This window comes from Patagioenas fasciata, chromosome 1 (assembly GCF_037038585.1).
Source record: "Patagioenas fasciata isolate bPatFas1 chromosome 1, bPatFas1.hap1, whole genome shotgun sequence".
Taxonomy (NCBI): domain Eukaryota; kingdom Metazoa; phylum Chordata; class Aves; order Columbiformes; family Columbidae; genus Patagioenas; species Patagioenas fasciata.
This window is the reverse complement of record NC_092520.1, coordinates 174,002,727-174,020,387: the sequence shown is the minus strand read 5'-3', so window position 1 is coordinate 174,020,387 and position 17,661 is coordinate 174,002,727. Positions and strand designations below refer to the sequence as shown.

The following is a 17,661-nucleotide window of genomic DNA, read 5'->3' as shown; positions in this document are numbered from 1 at the left end:
TAGACTGGACACACCTGGTTAATGGCAGATCAGGTTAGCATCGCTGCATCTTTTCTGAGAGGCCGCATGGGTCAAAGCAGGAAATACAACTCTAGGTACAGGTTAGTCTGATATTTTGGTTTGACCCCAATAGCTTAGATTTGATCATGGTCAGATGCCCATGGTCAGATTGAAGTGTAACTCAGATGACCGAAAGTCAGCTGTGTTCCTCACCATCCCCCACTGCTGCACTGGTAGATCTAGTAGAGGTGTGGTGGAACACAACACCACAGCTACAAGCGTGGATGGGATTGAGGATCCCTGCCAAGGAGAGGTGCAGCGCTTATGAAAGACCATGAGGAAATTCAGGGTGGTTTATCCACGATAATTACTGTAAGAAAATCCTTCCTGGGTGCATGACAGCAGGGTGTGTGGAAGAGGAAAGGTTTTTCCTTATATAACATCTATAAAAGGAACAGAACTTGTGTAGGAAGATCAAACTTTTGTTTTGTTCCCTCATTAAAAAGCGAAGAGGAGGTAAAAAGCACAGTTGGGACTCTATAAAAGATATGGGAAGCAAGGGGAAAAACCCTTGCCCAGTGCTCTCTGTCTTCTTTCATGATGTAGAAACACTTGAGGAACCTCTTCCCGTCCCTGTCACAGGCAGTCAACAACAGGTACTGATCCAGTCCACCCACACACATCAAGCTACTGCCTTGACAGGAGAGGTGAGGGGTTGCCTCCATTTGCCCATGTCTAGGTTTCACCCCAATAGTCTATGTTAGGGCCCAAAAACTGGCAAATATAGCAAGTTGCGTGAAAACATGAGGATGAACTAATCAACTGAATCTTAAGCTCAGTTTGTGAAAACATTTCAGTACCCTTAGGCTGAACTAACTGGTTTCACCATATGAGAATTACAACACTTTACTGTATTCTTCCTCAATGGGAGTTTCATGTGAATCAGCACAAGCCCCAGGTTAAGCAAAGCTGGTGAGCAAGATGCTAGTTTTACTGCATTAACAGTTTTTTCTGTTCAAATAGCCATATTTTTGAATTAAAATGGAAAAGAAACTCTGTCACCAACCAAACTCAAGAATTCTGTCATTCTGTTCTGGCTGTATTAGTGCTAGAGATCAGAGCTGCTGCAAAAACTAAACCAGTAGAAACGAACTAGTGCTGCTGATAGTGCAACACATTCACAGCAGCTAGATGTTATTTATTCATTTATTTTAAACCACATTATAGGTACTGGACTTCACTCTTTTGTGGCCTTTTTAGTGGTCTTCAAGCTTTCCATAAAACTAACTGTGCTCTGAGTGATGCTCATCTCAATGAGATGCTCACACACCCAGTTGAACTATGAAGCATTCATTGTGACCAGAACTCAGCTAAAGCTGTATTAGCTTGTCTTCTCAGTTGATCCTCAGTGCTATAATGTCACCCTCAGGGCAGCTGGCAGTACATTTATAATAAGGTGTCCTTTGAGACAGTCTCACGCCCGAAGTGGTTTTAATCAATCATGAATGAAGGTGATGTTTCCTGAGAGAATATCGTGCAAACAGTCTTCACAGAGTACACAGCTGAAGAGCTACAGAGATTCTACTGAAGTTTATTCTGTGAATGAAACACAAAGGTGACTGTAAAGTCACCTAAACGTTGCCTGTAACATGGTACAGAAAGAATTATTTGCATCCCTGTGCCCTGAAGAGAAGGGGAATGACCTAAGTAAATCTGAGCAGTGGCTAGTCTCAGCTAAAAAGTGTTGAGAATTATCAACTACTTCAAAAGGGCCATGCAAGGAAAGTGGTAATCGGCAGAAAAGTTCTGTCCTTAATGCTTGCTATTTATCAACTGCATTAGGTCTGAAATTACCCGTGTTCATGATTTCCTTCAAGAATTGAACACACACATACTTTACTTAAGCTTAATCATTTTGCAGCTTGCTAGCTACAATTTATAAAACCCCCCAAACTTGCAACCTCAACCCTACCTTGAACTACTACAAGGAGTTCAATAAACCAGCTGCGTTTTGGGGGCGAGAAAATGCATTTCTTAGAAAAGACATTGAGAATTTGCTGCAATTCCAGCAAGCTGCATCTTGTTTTCAGCCTCTTCTAATAAAAATTGAGGTTTTAAATCTACCTTGTTTATTCTAATCCTCATTTTGTATCATTTTATTTTCTTAACGTCCCTCTATAGAAAATAATACCTATCTTCTAAATCTCTTAAGACAATATTTCAGTTTCTAATTATCCTCTGAATGACATTTCTTTCCACGTTGGAGGGTGTAGTGGCCAGTATTTCAAATAAGAGTGCACCACTGTGCAATGAAAGGCAATCAATCTATAAATGCATTCATATTACAACTGTGAAAACCTACGGAATATTTAAAAAAAAATCAGTTATCTTTGCCTAGATATGTGTCAAGCCAAACACGATTTCTGATGCCAAAGGCATGTATATGTGGACAAGTCCAGCTTGCGAGCCGAGATCTACATATATATGTTATAATGTGTGACAGTTATTCTACATGCTTTCAGCAAAACAGCTCAGTTTTTAAAACAAAACAAAATACCCAAACAAGCAGTCAGATAACCCTTTCCCTCTCCCATGCACACATAATAAAATCATTCCTCCCAAATCTGGCAACACTTCTGCTTCTGGCTGATAAGTACAGCAGGACTGAAAGCTTGCATACCTGTACCTGTCACTATTTCTGCCTCCCTCCTGACAGTTTTTAAATGTTAGATCTATTCCTCACTTATATTTCCCTCTGCATGGGCTCCCACTAACATCTTAGAAAATAACACCGAGTACTCTGTGCTCCTCCTTTTCCCTTCAGGTTTTCTTTCTAACCCTTCCTACAACACTTCCCTTTATAACCTCACTGAAGCAGAATTGTCTCAACCTCCTCCCTGTGGCATTTCTCTTGCCTCAGGACTCTGACCTATCCTCCCATCACTCTACTGCCCACTTTCACCCTCTTCATTTCTGTTTAGTGTTTTGTTCGTTTCTGGCTCGTTCCTTTACAAAAACTAGCCTTACTTTCAATATTAATGACAAATCCATTTGCCACCCCAGATACTACTCTCTCATTTCTAAACTTTCCCATATGCCTTGGAGGTGGTAATTGCATTTAACTTTTTCATGTTAGAACTAGTTGTTTAAGAACCTTTAAAAGGAAATGGAAAGATCTAGACATTTCTATGGGGCGACTCATTCCATTCTAAGATAAGTGTAAGAAATACACAGGATGAATTCTCTGGAAATTATTATCTGCTCCCGCTGACTACAAGCTGAGGCCAGATGATCAGTTATAACTAGAAACCTGACTTTTAGATGGCTCAAGGTAGGCAAAACAAATCTCACTGTTAGTTTCTAGCTCCCCTTTTCTTCAGTTACACACACACTGTAATTTAGGGGGGGTGTGGTGGTGGGGTGTCTCTTCATTCGACTACTGTGGAGCCATTCCACTGGCTACAGCCACTTGGAATTTCTTCAATAACCTCTTTCCAGATAAAGTTTAAAAACACTACACCTTCATAATTTTTCACCCATCAGCTGCTTTTGGCACCATTACAACCACGTTTTTCTTTAGATCTCACCTTCCTGAGAACACTGTAATTATGCCTACCTTCTATATCTCCCTAATAATTTCTTTATAGATTTTTGTTCCTCTTCCTAGTAAATATGGAGTTCTTACAACTCTAGTTTCAAATCAGTGGGACAAGACTGTAATCACTTAACACTATGATCACACTCCAGCCTCTCTTTTATTCCTCACATCTGACTTATAACTGGATATCTGTAAGTTATATCAATTTTATCCATTGAATACTGGTGATCTGATATTGGGGCATTATGATAACTGCAAACTCCTTCTCTTACTTTGAAAAACGCAACATTGCCTGGAGAGTACCACTCAGACTACTGCAAAAATAATATTCTTAGCTTACTGCTTTGGTAATGCTGCCCTATCTTAGCCCTTCAGTGACTGTTTTCCCTGTAAAATATAAGCATTATTAATTTCAGAGTCCTTCATGTCCTATCTTACTTACACAGTCTTGTTCATTAAAATGTTGTCCCTGATTATTAACAAGTGACAATAATCTCTATCCCTCATTTGATAAGTCCTAAGAAAACATTTGGGTTTTTTCCTCCATGCTGCCTACGCCAAAAACACCCACTTTTTTTTCTTTTTCATTGTCTTCCTGTAACCATCTTCTTCACCTTCTGTGATTCCACCAGGAAGCCTGATAATGGTTAAATTGCAAATGTGATGAGACCATCATGCCCACCATGCTGCATATTGCTATCTTATAAACTGCTTCTTTACATTTTGATCCATTTGCTGTATTGACCGCTTATATCCCACTGTTGTTTCCGTGTTTTGTTGTTACTGTTGTTTCTGTATCTTTTTCTATTTACATAATGTCTCACACAGTACAGTGTAATTCCATAAGTAGCAATTCCATGCTAAATAATACTACTAACCTTGACTGAGTTGAGGTACATCAGGACATTACCAAACTGTCTGAGAAGAAAGAAGCAGGAGGACATGCACTGTCTCCCCGGTATGGTATCTAAAATTCAGAAGAGAAATGCAGTTTTTGTAGAGTTTAAAGATCACATGGTAATGGAAATCACTGCCAAGATTGCTGGCAACTACGAAAGCAGCTAACTTCTAAAAATAGTGTGACTTGCCTTTTCAGGCAAAGGACTGTACTAGAGGTTAGAAAACCTATTAGATCATCTTGTCAACTTTCTCTACAGTATAAAATAACTATTGCAAGACTGTATTCAACAGCAAATTCTACAGAGACAAATTGCTTAAGTACCAGGCCTTTTCCATGACAAAATTTATGTAGCATAATTTTACTGTGAATTATTCTTACTCTTAGGAAATGACGCTTCATACAAAGCCTGAGTTTGTTATTCTAAACACATTAGCCTTTTTTCATTAAAAAATAAGAAGGTCTACATATTTTAATCTTAGTTCAAGTAAAAGAATAAACTTTATCAGTACACTGAAAATATTGTTATTAAAAAAATACATGCACAGGAAAAATACTCAGTGATAAAATATGAAAATTAATTTCCATGCATTTGGGATGACCACATTGCCCACAAGTGGTAAAGCTATCAATAAGTTTGGTGTACCAATTCAAATGAGTATCAGTAAACTTTGCTGCCATCTATGTCATCATAAAATTTGCTGCCATCATACTATGCTGTCATCTACTCTGAAACTGCAAGCTGTGTTACTGAAAAACTACTTCAAAGCTTTTTTAGAGAGTCTCAAGTAAGCTTACTAGGACTAATTTTTTTTAGACCCAACCAGCAGAGATTGGTCAGAGATGGATGAACCCCAGTAGCAGCTGGGAAGGCATAAATGGAAGCGATGTCGAATTGCTACTATTTCACTAGGTTAGATGATCACTAGAGAGCACGCCGCTCTGAGCACTTTGGTAAGGTGACAGGACATAAGATCCTAAGGCAACCAGCAGCCCTGAAGTAATCTGCTCTTGTAAGTTAGTTACCATCAATCCGTCCATGCTATTAAATTAAAATACCTTTTCTATATGTAGAAATTTCATGTGTCTGAAGACAAACATTTTGACTCCATACCACAACACAATTAGAGCATTCCACTGAAAAATTGTACATTCTCCTTAAATAAGGTACAATAGTAATTATTCCTGGAAAGCACTATGTAATATCTTAAAATATATTTCAAAGAATAGCAGAATATTATCATTTTTTATCTTGTAGCACTAGGGGATACAGAGCTTGGATATCCTGTCATTTCCATACAGAGACAATCTATCCTTATCTATGTCCGAACCATATCATTCCGTTCTCCAACTTAAGAAAATTACTTCGTTATTTATGAAGCGTTCACTTGAGAGCAGAAACTGGCCTGTATATTTATCTATCATTTTTTCCATGCAGGCATACTTATCATATGTGCCTTGACAGCACAAATATAGGAACAGTTTTCCACTGTGTTCCTTCACTCTTTTTTTTTGTTGTAATGAGAACACAGGTACCTCAAAAGTGCTCCTTTTCTCTCACATTCAATTTTTGAAGTTCCTAAACTCACAGCAATTTATTTTAAACAGCTTTTGAAAAAATGCAAATAAACATGCATAGACAACTTAAAACTGAGACTACATTTTCAATAAAAATTAATCACAGTAACAGAATATTAGAACCACACTTTTATTTTCCCACATATGATTGTAGATTTTCTAAGTTTCAGTATTTTTTCTTATGTCCACAGTATATTATCCTCCATATATGTTTAGAGAAAGATTTCATTAAAAAACCCCAAACAAGTGACACATCTGTAAATCTCATACAACTCAGCAACAAATACCACTAGCGACAGGAAAACTAGAGTTTTGTAGTTCTAATTCATCCCACGTGATCCATGCAGGAAGAGGACTAAGTTACTTAGGGTGACCTAAGAATACCTCAAAGAAAAGACTGCACAAAGTCCAGAAAAAATGTTTCATTCCTCCCACTCAACACCAGATATGCCTGACTTGGTCCTAAAAGAAGACCACTGAAAATCAAAGGGGTGCTTTTCTCTAATATGCTTGCAGTATTTTTAGGGCAGTTTGTAAGATTTATGTTAAGCATCAGAAACATTGCAATTAGTGGAAATGTTATGGTTCATTTACTGTCACTAATGTTCCTCTTGCCTCATTTCTCCTTAACTTAGCTCAGAAATCTGATCAGATTAATTTTCCACGCAGTCGTGACCCTGGGAGAAGAGCATGAGAAGTGACTATAAAAATCTACTTATATGCTGCTTTGTAATGCCAGTTCCATGTAATGTAATTGGGATTAAGAATTTCTATTATGCTTTAAAAAACCCAGTAAATCAATATGCTGTTATAGGTGTTATTTATTGCTGCTGGAGGGTGAATATTGACTCCTACACTCTAAGTGCTTCCTGCTTATTTATCGTTTTGGGTGTCCCTACTCCTCTTAAAGTACATCACTTCCAACAAGAGATGAAACATGAATTTTCACATTATCTGTTTGCTCTATGTTCCTTCAATGTCCAAGTCAGAGATCTAATTAAAAACAGCAAAGGACTTAACTTATGACTCCAAATGACTTTACAAATACATGACACCATATTCTTCCTAAACTTGCTGTTGCTGCTTTTTTCTTAATGCAGTCACAGGATTTCTACAGTTAACAAGAGCAAGGCAGAAAGACAGGACCTGTTGTTTTTTTTTTAAATCCATATCTTCATTTTAATACATTAATTTTTGATAATCCACATTAAAATCAGAAGCCTTCTAGGCCCAGATGTGAGCGAAGACACAGCATAGGTTTTCCTCACTCTGGCGAGCACAACCTACTTTTGCAACACAAATCTCCAAAGCAGCTAACTAACTTGTCTTTTTAAGATCTTTATGAATCTAGTGGTACTGGCTCCTTGCAAGGATTGGCACAGTGTGAAGTGCTGAAGCATGACTTACATGCTCGAATAGGATGGCTGGCTATTTAGCAAAAGCCCAAGTATCCAAACAGCAAGAATTCTTTTCTGCATTCTAAATCCAACAAAACAAATGCAGCAGATCAAAAATGACCACAAATATACAACATATTGGCTAATACGCTAAGTTACATAAGAACAGAAAGATGATCATATTAGATGCGAAGTCCATCTGGTTCAGAAGCTTGCTGAGTAAGAATATACAGCTACAGAAAGAAGAGATTCTGATTTCACATCTAATACATGCTGTGGTGTGTAATGTTGCTTCCTTTGAGGTTTCTCCCACCTTTTAGCAATCTGCACTAAGGAATTCCTGACCATCATTGAAAAATTGGTGTTAAAGAGCCAACGGATTTTTCTTCTACAAATTTATTTATACCTCCTGGTTCTTGCAAGATTCTATGTCAAATGAGTTGTATTATGTGAAAAAGTAATTTGTGCTGTTTAATTGTCTTGCGTGATGATTTATTTCAATGGTCCTTGTATTTTATGGTACAGTAACTATTCTTCTTGTCATTTGTGATGTTCTGTATTGTGAACATAATCAAACTCAGTCATCATTTTCCAGGCCACGTTTCCTCCTTTATTTAATTTCTAGTTCTTCAAGAAGCTGTCCCTTTCTCTGATCATCTTTGCTGTCTTTATTGTACCCTTGCTTGTTCTACCATTTTTTTTGAAATGTAAGAAATAGAACTGCAGACAGTATTCAAGAAATGGAACCACATATACAAAGACACAGTAATGACTTTGTTTTGTTCTCTCTTTCCTCATCAATTCCTAAGATTCTCTTCAACTTCCCTGATAATTTTGCAAATACAGTTTAAGGGTTATTTTTCCCCCCATGTACTACTTCACATTTATCAAAAATAAATTTAATTCGCATATTATTACCCAGCCTCTTATATTCTTCCACAGCTTTCGCCATCGTGGAAGCTTTCATTTTTCTTACCATGGGTAATTTTGTACCATTAGCAAACCTAGTCATGTCATGATTTGTCACCTATAGCTCATTAATTATGAATACAAGCCCTTTCTGTAAAGAAACAAAAGGTTCTTTCAAGTGTTGAAATCAGGTGCATTTTATGCTTTTCAGTGCTACTTCACTGACAATTTTGTTAGAAATGAGAAAGGTTATTTTGTATCTTCCCCTCTTGAAAGCAGTACTATTGAATTTTTTTGAGGTACTTGCTAACAGATGGATTCTGAATTTGATTATACTCAGATGACTGGAACAGAATTGGATTTTCATAATAAAATTTCACATCAGGTTCTATGTAATCTCTGTAGTGGTCTAGAGTCACCTGTTCAGTTGTGTGTTCTCTAAGAAAGAATTAAAACAGCATTTAAAAACTTGTTCTCTGTATGATGCCATGTCATTGCATTTACTAGGTCAATCTGGGCAGAATAGAAATCCTCAACTATTATTTAATTATCTATCTATATAAAATCTCTAATCTCTTTAATATGTCACTCACTGTTCCCACCCAGGCTGGCCGGTGAGTAATTTATCCTCAATACAATGAGTCTCCTACCTGAGCATGTAATTGAAAAGAATTTCATGTTACTCACTGATAAAGAAAAAGTATTTATTTTGAGGGAAGGTTTCTATAACGCTTAGAACCATTTCCCCACTGGCATAATCTTACCACATTTTAAGTTATTTTAGCTTTATAGCTTCCTCTTCTAAAACTAGGTGTTACACTTTATTCATCTTCCTGTAAAACATCTAATATTTGTATAAAAACACTTACGTATTTGGTCTTCATGTGTTTGCCTTTTTGCTATGTCCTGTCTAAACTGAACTCTGTTTGCTTTTTCTATTTCTTATCTCCTGTTTGTTGATCTCCACCTGTCCTTCATTTGAGCATACAAAAAATCCCTCACACTATTTTGCCTTTAAACGAGGAGTTACCTTGAACTGTTTGCTCTTCGGTATCTTCTGTTTCTCCCAAAAGTTTTTAAAAAGATGACAAAACAGTTTTTACACAGATGTACTGAGAGTGTAAGATGCTTGAGGTACTAATGTTTCCATTTACCTTTAACTGGAAGCAATCCTTCCCATAGACTCATTTTTTTCAATTAACCCATCTTCCTAATTGGACTACATTTCTGTTATTTTTGGTGTGGTTTTGTGTGTGTGTTTTTTCTTTGGTTTGGTTTTTCTCCCCGTCAACCGTATCTCCAGTCTCAGCCTCTCTTACTTTGCATATGGGTTTAAAAATATTTCACAGTGAAGTTAAGACTTTTAGCCTCCTAACAAATTCAGTTTTGGCCTATATCTTTGCTGTACGTCTTTTCAGGATATCTTTTCTCAGGCTATCTCTGTATTATTTTTATCCACACATGCTATGGTCACTCATCACACCTGCCTGACTGTTATGGACATTAAGAGGTCCACCACCCTTGTATGAATCACCTTGTGACTTTACTGGCCTGAGAAACCCAGTTGGCTATGTGCCCACTAACCAAATCCTTCACTACTACAGTTCATATAACTTCTTTCTGTTAGTTGGGATCCTGACTCCAAAGAGACACTCTCAGTGCAAGAGGAACGTGTTAGGGAAGGCTCAGCGATGGAAACACTTCCAGCCTTCCAACGTGAAGCTCTCTGCTGTATGATCTCAATGGTACGAGGGCTGCATGGGAAACAGAGTGGCTCAGCAGTATTTCTGCAAGTTTCATTAGTGCTGCTGCTCTGTCCCTTGAGCTCCTCTTTAGTGATCATGGACACAGGAGACAACATTCTGCCTCTGAGGACCACGAGCTGTCACACCATAAACATACATAAGCTACCTAAAGAAACAGTCCCACTGACAATGCTTACAAAGGAAATTGGGAAGCCCCATTTCAGCTGAATTTCTGTGTTCCAACTACAGGCTTTTTTGATTTGGGATTTTTGGATTTACTTCGGCAAGAGGAAGGGAAGACAAGGTCTTTTTTGGTCTATTATTGGATAAATAAGAGTAAATATTGAAAATACATTGGTTTTTTTTGTTTGTTTTTTGTTTTTGTTGGGTTTTAGAATTTTGGTTTTTGATTCAACCAAGCAGTGAGTCCCGGAGCCTCCATTCCTCTCTGTAGCCAAATTCCTCTTTACATTTTTATTCCCTTCAGTTCCAGGACACACTCCATGCTAGGAATCTACATACTTGGTAGGTTTTCATTAGCAGTCCTAGATTTGTCCCTGTGAGTTTCTGTACCTGTGAAGTTTCAGCCATACACTTCATCTAATTAGGCTGTTGTCTTCTGTTTCCACAATAGGGATTATTAGTTGAAGGCAAGCTGCCACAATGTCTATCAGTGAAAACTAGCAGTTTGCAGTATAGCCTCTTTTACAACCAAATTCATATAGTAAGGTTTGGAATTAATTGAGCTTTCTAATTTAAACTTGCAAATTTGTTTTAGACTCTAAATTACACTTTCTATTACTCATACTATACAACAAAATGCCTAGCAATAGTCATGCTAACAGTCAGCAGTTAGACAAAGATATGGTGGTATATATTTGGATATTGTAAGAGGGACTACATAATGGAGAAAGAACATTTTAAACATACCACATTCGCTGGCCGATTCACCCACCAGCTGGAAGAACTGCTGAGCAATTTTCAGGTGGTCTCTCTAGGAGGGGAAAAAAATCCAATATGAGTTCCAGAGTTGATGCTACAATACACAGTGAAAATACACTCTGAGGAACAGGTGGGGGGCAACTAAAAGACAAACCAGGGCTGAAGTAAAAAAGAAAAGGTAAATGTGCCACTGTATGTGCCTAGATGCACAAGAACACTGTAGAAAGCAAACAGTATTTTGGAAGCAGGACAGGGAAGCCAAATTCAGCTTGATATATTGTCAGGACTATCAACAGAGATTTGCATTTCACTCATTTTCCACTGAGTACTTTACAGAGGAATATTAAAGAGACTCAGAGATTCTGCAATCTAAATAAGAAATGACTGCCTTTTTCACTCTATTCCAGTCCCTACTGATCCGTTCACAAGCTATTGTTGGAGAAGCTGGAGAACCTCATGGGCTTCACTCACCGAGCCTGTTTCATATCCGAGTGCTGCATTTACCACTCCTTTGAGGATGTATTCCTGGAAAAAAACAAAAAAAGTAAAAAGGATCAGACAAGGTGAAGATTTCAGGAGACACGTAAAAGCTTACTTGAATATTATTTTCTTCCTAAATTCAACTCTATGCCAACTCAGTTTAATAGGTAGCTGGTTACTATGATGCTATGATAGTGCTTCAGCACAGTAGTATAAAGTTAACCCCCAAAAGTCCATTCCACTTCTGCTACTCACTTTTGCTAAATATGTGGGATGCAAAGGGTAGTGTGTTTTTTGCTAAGTCTTATGCTCAAAGATGATGCACCAGAAGGAACACCACAACATACTATCACGCCCTCTTCACCATCGTAAGACCAATTATCAAGTGCAATATTTTTATATTAATGCACAGATCCCACTTCAACTACACACACTGGTTAACCATAACTACTACCATCCTTGCTCCAAAATGCGTAGCATCATGGCAAAAATGTCAAGAGGCTGGGGCTCTGTGGTCATGTTACTCTACTGAAATTAGGAATAGGATTAGGGTATCCTGTAATCTCTACTATGAGATACAACTATAGTTTAATTCTTCTCTGAGCAAGCACTTTTTTCAGCATGTAACAGACTCATTTGTCTTATTCATATCTTACAATTAAGAGTTATAGCTATAAAGCTGTTGAAATAGGCACTCCTGATAAACCTGGACAGCCCTGCCACAGATGTGAACATGGAAAAAGAGACAGGTACACAGACCAACAATGGAGCGCAAGGAAACAACCTGAGAGTATTAGTTGGTATGCTAAGTAATCATTTTAGCACACCAAGTCTCTTACAGATGCCAAATTATTATCCTACAGACGTCATGACAAAGATGCAATTTGAGAAGAGCTGAAGGAGGATACATAAGTAGTTTTGCAAGTCTTAGCAGGGAGTTCCTTCCAAGTGTGAGTGAGAAAAAGGAAAAAAAGCACAGATACTCATTTTAAAATGTGATCAAGGATGATATGTTGTTTATATTAGACATGTATCTGGGGAAAATGGAGGCTAAAGGACCCATAGCTGCACAAAAGTCTCCAAGTAAGTCTTACTATACCAAAAAATGCAAGAACTGAAAAGCAGCAGCAGAAGACACTCCTCAGCACAGAATCACCAGAGGTTGTTCTTGAGGTTTTCCTTTTCCCTCTCTCCATCTAATCCTCACACAGATTCATGAAAGGTCCCTTTCATGCCCAGCTATGTGACCTTTGGAAAATAAACTGCAAAGAGGAATAAATCAGAGACTAAAGATGTTAGAACAGCCACAGAAGAAAATTACAGTAGCAGCCAAGGGACACTGCAGTTTTCACTCATTTCAGCCAAAGTGAGATGGAATTAGAAAAGACCTACTATTTGAACTGTTTAATCTAATCTGTCTTATTTTCTTGAAATTGCTTCAGGACAAACCACATGAGCATCTGAGCTAGTAGATTTGCAGGATGGCAACCATCACCAGGGTAGAAGTGACAAGCAGCTGTAGTTGAAAGAGGGCTTTTATCTGTGCACTAATCGTCAGCTCACTAGAATCAAGTCTGCACACAGCAGAGCTATATTCCTAGTCACTTCAGGTATTACAGCAATAAACATAATAAGTACTAATTTATGCTCATACATAATACTTTATGCATGCACATTAAGATGGAAAACACAAGAGTTTTAAAAGTGGGAATGGGATAAACTGTCCTCAAGATACTAGTTTTGTATGTGGTAGCTTTCATACCAATGTATAAACTCTGCCTTTGTGTACCATGACATCAGTTTCCAATTACCTGTGGAGCTGTAGGTTCCAGGTCCTTAATCAGGTTATAAGCCTCCTGCACATCATCTGAAATAGCAGACGTTAGAATTCATGACAACCTATAGCACACTGTATTAGAACAAATCACTCACTCTCTACAACATTGCCCAATAGTCACGGACTGAAAAATAAAGCATTTAGACAGGAGGAGAATGGTAACTATAAATCACTGTGAATTTATATCACAATAGTGATGGTTTTCCAGAACTCAAACAACAAATATGGAGTGAGTAATAGCTTCTCTATTACTACAGTTTTTGTAGTACTTTCCTAGGACTTGGCCCCCTTGTTCATAATCCAGTGACTGCCTTCTCAACAGTACAAAGTCAAGATAATAAATCTATCACCTTCCTGTCTTTTCTCTTATCTATTTACCTCTCAAGGAGGATAGGGTAACATGATTCTGAAGGGAAACTTCATCTTTTCCTTATCAGTGTATCAAAATCTGTCCAGCAGCTCTTACCTGATCCTAATTCTAACAAGCAAAACACATTACTAGTACAGAAGTTTAAATGTGAAGTTTGAATTCAAAAAACAACTTCCTTCCCATCCAAGAAACAAGTAAGCTGAAAAGATCCTAAACTTTACCTAAATCAAAAAAGATGTTTGCACTATGGTCTCATCTGGTACAGATGCCATTTGTACTGGAAAATTTTGTTAATACTGCATAATACCAGCTGCCTTTAAGAACAAGCCTTATCAAATAAAAGTTTGTTTTGTTTTTGTTTGTTTCTGTTTATTTTTGTGTTTTTGTTTGGTTTTTTTGTTTGTTTGGTGGTTTTTTTTGTTAGTACATACCATACATACACTGTGGGGACAGCATTCCAGGGTGACTTATGGAAATATCCATTAGAACTGCCAGGCTCACATTCAACCTCTCTGCTTTCCTATCTATTCCCTTCAACAGTCATGCAGTAAGCTAGCACAAGGTACTGGACTAGCCAAAAGTCATCCCTTTTTTTTTTTCCTATAGAAATAGATTTTGTGTTACTTTTTGCTAGCTCAGCTCACCAACAAAGAAAAGCAGCCCTTATTTTCATCAGTGTAGGTCATCAACACAGAACTACGCTCTTCAGGCTCCAACAGCTCTAGCAAATCTCAACGAAGCAGATTACAACTGGATACCTGGCCCGAAACCCTGCTAAAAGTCACTGCTTTAAACACATGAAAAAAAATAAGATGCATGTTTGTGCTTCCATCACTCCAGCTCAGAGCATGTCTTAACACAATCCTACCTTTATCAGAGACCTTGTAAGTTTTGGAGAGGCAGCTATAGTCATTAGAAGCAATGATTACTCACATTCTTAACTGATGCTGCTACACTAGCAAGACTTTCAAATGGAAACTTGGCCTAACCAGGAAAGAGGTTTTAATCCTAATTCCCCTTGGCCTTCATTGGCAGTATGCAAGTCATATGTATAACACAGTGAAGAAATGAACCTAACTAATGAAAATTACTGCAAGGTTGATAACAAATGAGTAAACAAAACGGATTTTTAAGTTATGCAGATGATGTGCTTTGCTTCTGTGTAAATAGAACTCAATTTAAAACATATACTAGTATTAGTGATATTATTGGGCAAGAGAATTGTTAATAATACCAATATTCTGTTTGCACCATATTCATGGAAATAAGTCATCCTTGCCTTCACAGGACACATGCCTACCATTCTCATATATTCAGAGGACAGGTCCTCTCTCTATAAACATATAAACACCACCACCTCCTGTAAAGTGCAAGGTCCTGCATATGGGTCAGGGCAATCCCAAACTCAAACACAGGCTGGGCAGAGAATGTATTGAGAGCAGCCCTGAGGAGGACTTGGGGGTGTTGGTTGATGAAAAGCTCAACATGAGCCAGCGATGTGCGCTCACAGCCCAGAAAGCCAACCGTGTCCTGGGCTGCATCAAAAGAAATGTGGCCAGCAGGTCAAGGGAGGTGATTCTCCCCCTCTGTTCCACTCTTGCGAGACCCCACCTGGAGAACTGTGTTCAGCTCTGGGGTCCCCAGCATAAGCAGGACGTGGACCTGTTGGTGCAAATCCAGAGGAGGCCATGAAGATGATCAGAGGGCTGAGTACCTCTCCTATGAGGACAGTCTGAGAGAGTTGGGGTTGTTCAGTCAGAAGAAGAGAGAGGAGAAGGCTCCAGAGAGATCATATAGCAGCCTTCCAGTACCTAAAGGGGATCTACAATAAAGCTGGAGGAGGGACTTTTTACAAGGTGATAGGACAAGGAGTAATGGCTTTAAACTGAAAGACGGTAGACTTAGATTAGATACAAGGAAGAAATTCTTCACTATGAGGGTGCTGAGGCACTGGAACAGGTTGCCATAGAAGTTGTGGATGCCTCATCCCTGTAAATGTTTAAGGCCAGGCTGGATGGGGCTCCGAGCAACCTGATCTGGTGGAAGGTGTCCCTGCCCATGGCAGAGGGGTTGGAACTAGATGATCTTTAAGGTCCCTTTCAACCCAAACCATTCTATGATGCTATGACTCTAAGCAAGGAACCTCCTGTCCTCTGCTGAAGTAGATTTATTTGACTGCACACAATTAAAGCCCTTCTCTGCAAGCCATGGGAACTCTAACATCACTATTTTCCATAGGAACAGAACATCAAATAAATTACATTTTACTGCAAAGAAAAAAAGTATTTCATGGAATAGTTGAGATCAGATAAATAAATGTCATCCCTGAATCTATAAAAGAGCCAGAGGAAGGTGTATTTACCTTGTCGGAGATAGTAAATCACAAGATTCAGTCTTGCCTCAGGAATAACATCAACCAGAGGAGGTAGGACCTGCAAAGCCCCTTCTCCCCCTCGGAACACCACCTGCAGAGAAAAGCAACATATTGATAACTGTGTATCAAAGTCTTGTCTATGAGCTCTTAATTCAAGGAAGTTAATCCTTAAATTCCTTTATTAACAGTGGGAAAAGGTCAGTGGTACTAGCATTAGCATAATCCCTGCTTTAATATAACTATAGAATTATGACATGTGACAAGCTCTGTTCTGAAGAATATAAAGTATTTAATCCATTCATAAAGATTAACTTTTAGCAGTTCAAAGCAGTGATACTTTGTATATCAAAGATTTTGAAGAATAATACGGTCTGAGACAAGAGTGAGGGGAACGCATACAGATTTGCAATTTGCTTATATGAAAAAAAATAGACTAACAACTCTATATTTATTTAGAATGCCACAAGATCCTAAAATGATCAGGAGGGGTCAATTCTTTATACTTCAGTTTCACAGGACAGTTCCTTCAACAGAATCTGGCATTCAATAAACCACTGGCAAAAAGACCAAGATTCAAATAAAGAATGTTAACTTACAAAAGCCCAGTTTGAAAGCAGTTTTAACTACTGGGGAAAAACAAGTGTTAGCTGCTTGTGACCACTCCTGATAGACAACAAAGGAAGCAACTGCTCATTATTAAATGAGAGCAATCTACTGTTACTGGTTGTTCAGCAAAGTACTAATCCCACTTGCAGAGAAAATTAACAAGTGATTAGTGACTCTGTTACTGTAGAACACAAAAGTATTTTGGCTTTTATCAGCATATTTTTTCTTATGAACTCTTTATTAAGTACTTTTCGGATGAAGACCATTTTTCTGAGTTATCTTAATTCCATTTACACTGTTGTTGTACCAAATAAGAGTTCCAGGCCATGCATTCTGACTCATTTCTACAGTGTCCTTGTTGACTGGAGTCCACAAAATATCTTGCAAAGGTATTCTTACGGGACATAAATTATTTTAATATGCCTTTGACGGTAAAAGTAACAACATCATTATTTTCTTCACACAGTCTCAAACTCACTGGGAAAAAATCCAGAAAAAATAATACACTTAATCGTATATTGATTATACAGGTAGGAATGGTACTTATATGGCAACAGAGATTAAACTGGCTCTGCAGTTCCCCAAATATTCCATTTTATGAATCATCAAGATAAGCTCTACAAGTGAGTGTAGTTCATATAAAATCCAAGAAATACATTACTCACCAGATTGTGCTTAATGAGCTCCTTGCCAAACTCCAAAGATGATGAAGCACTGTCCATCAAGTTCTTGAGCTCTGCCTGGAATTACATACATTCCAAAATTTTAACACAAAATCAAAAAACCACACAAGCACAAACGGGCATATGAGCCCCAAAGCTGACAGAAAGACATCTCCAGCAGTCTTGGGTCACTGGAAGATTTTTGCCTTCCCACTTCCATGGGATGATTTTAGCAATTGGATAATACATATAGACACAAGGTCAA

The 17,661-nt window shown here is 38.1% G+C and overlaps 1 protein-coding gene across 2 annotated transcripts in view; it reads right to left on the bottom strand.

The window, feature by feature from the left end:
- The window catches only part of IFT56 (intraflagellar transport 56), a 46,889-nt gene that overhangs the window by 12,204 nt on the left and 17,024 nt on the right, over positions 1 to 17,661 (bottom strand). For both annotated transcript variants that reach the window (XM_065841795.2, XM_065841805.2), the window contains exons 8-13: positions 17,400 to 17,474; positions 16,117 to 16,219; positions 13,359 to 13,414; positions 11,539 to 11,592; positions 11,056 to 11,119; positions 4,477 to 4,565 (exon numbers count right to left, since the gene is read on the bottom strand). In XM_065841795.2, the coding sequence (XP_065697867.1) occupies positions 4,477 to 4,565; positions 11,056 to 11,119; positions 11,539 to 11,592; positions 13,359 to 13,414; positions 16,117 to 16,219; positions 17,400 to 17,474 (441 nt within the window). The remainder of the gene's footprint in view (positions 1 to 4,476; positions 4,566 to 11,055; positions 11,120 to 11,538; positions 11,593 to 13,358; positions 13,415 to 16,116; positions 16,220 to 17,399; positions 17,475 to 17,661) is intronic.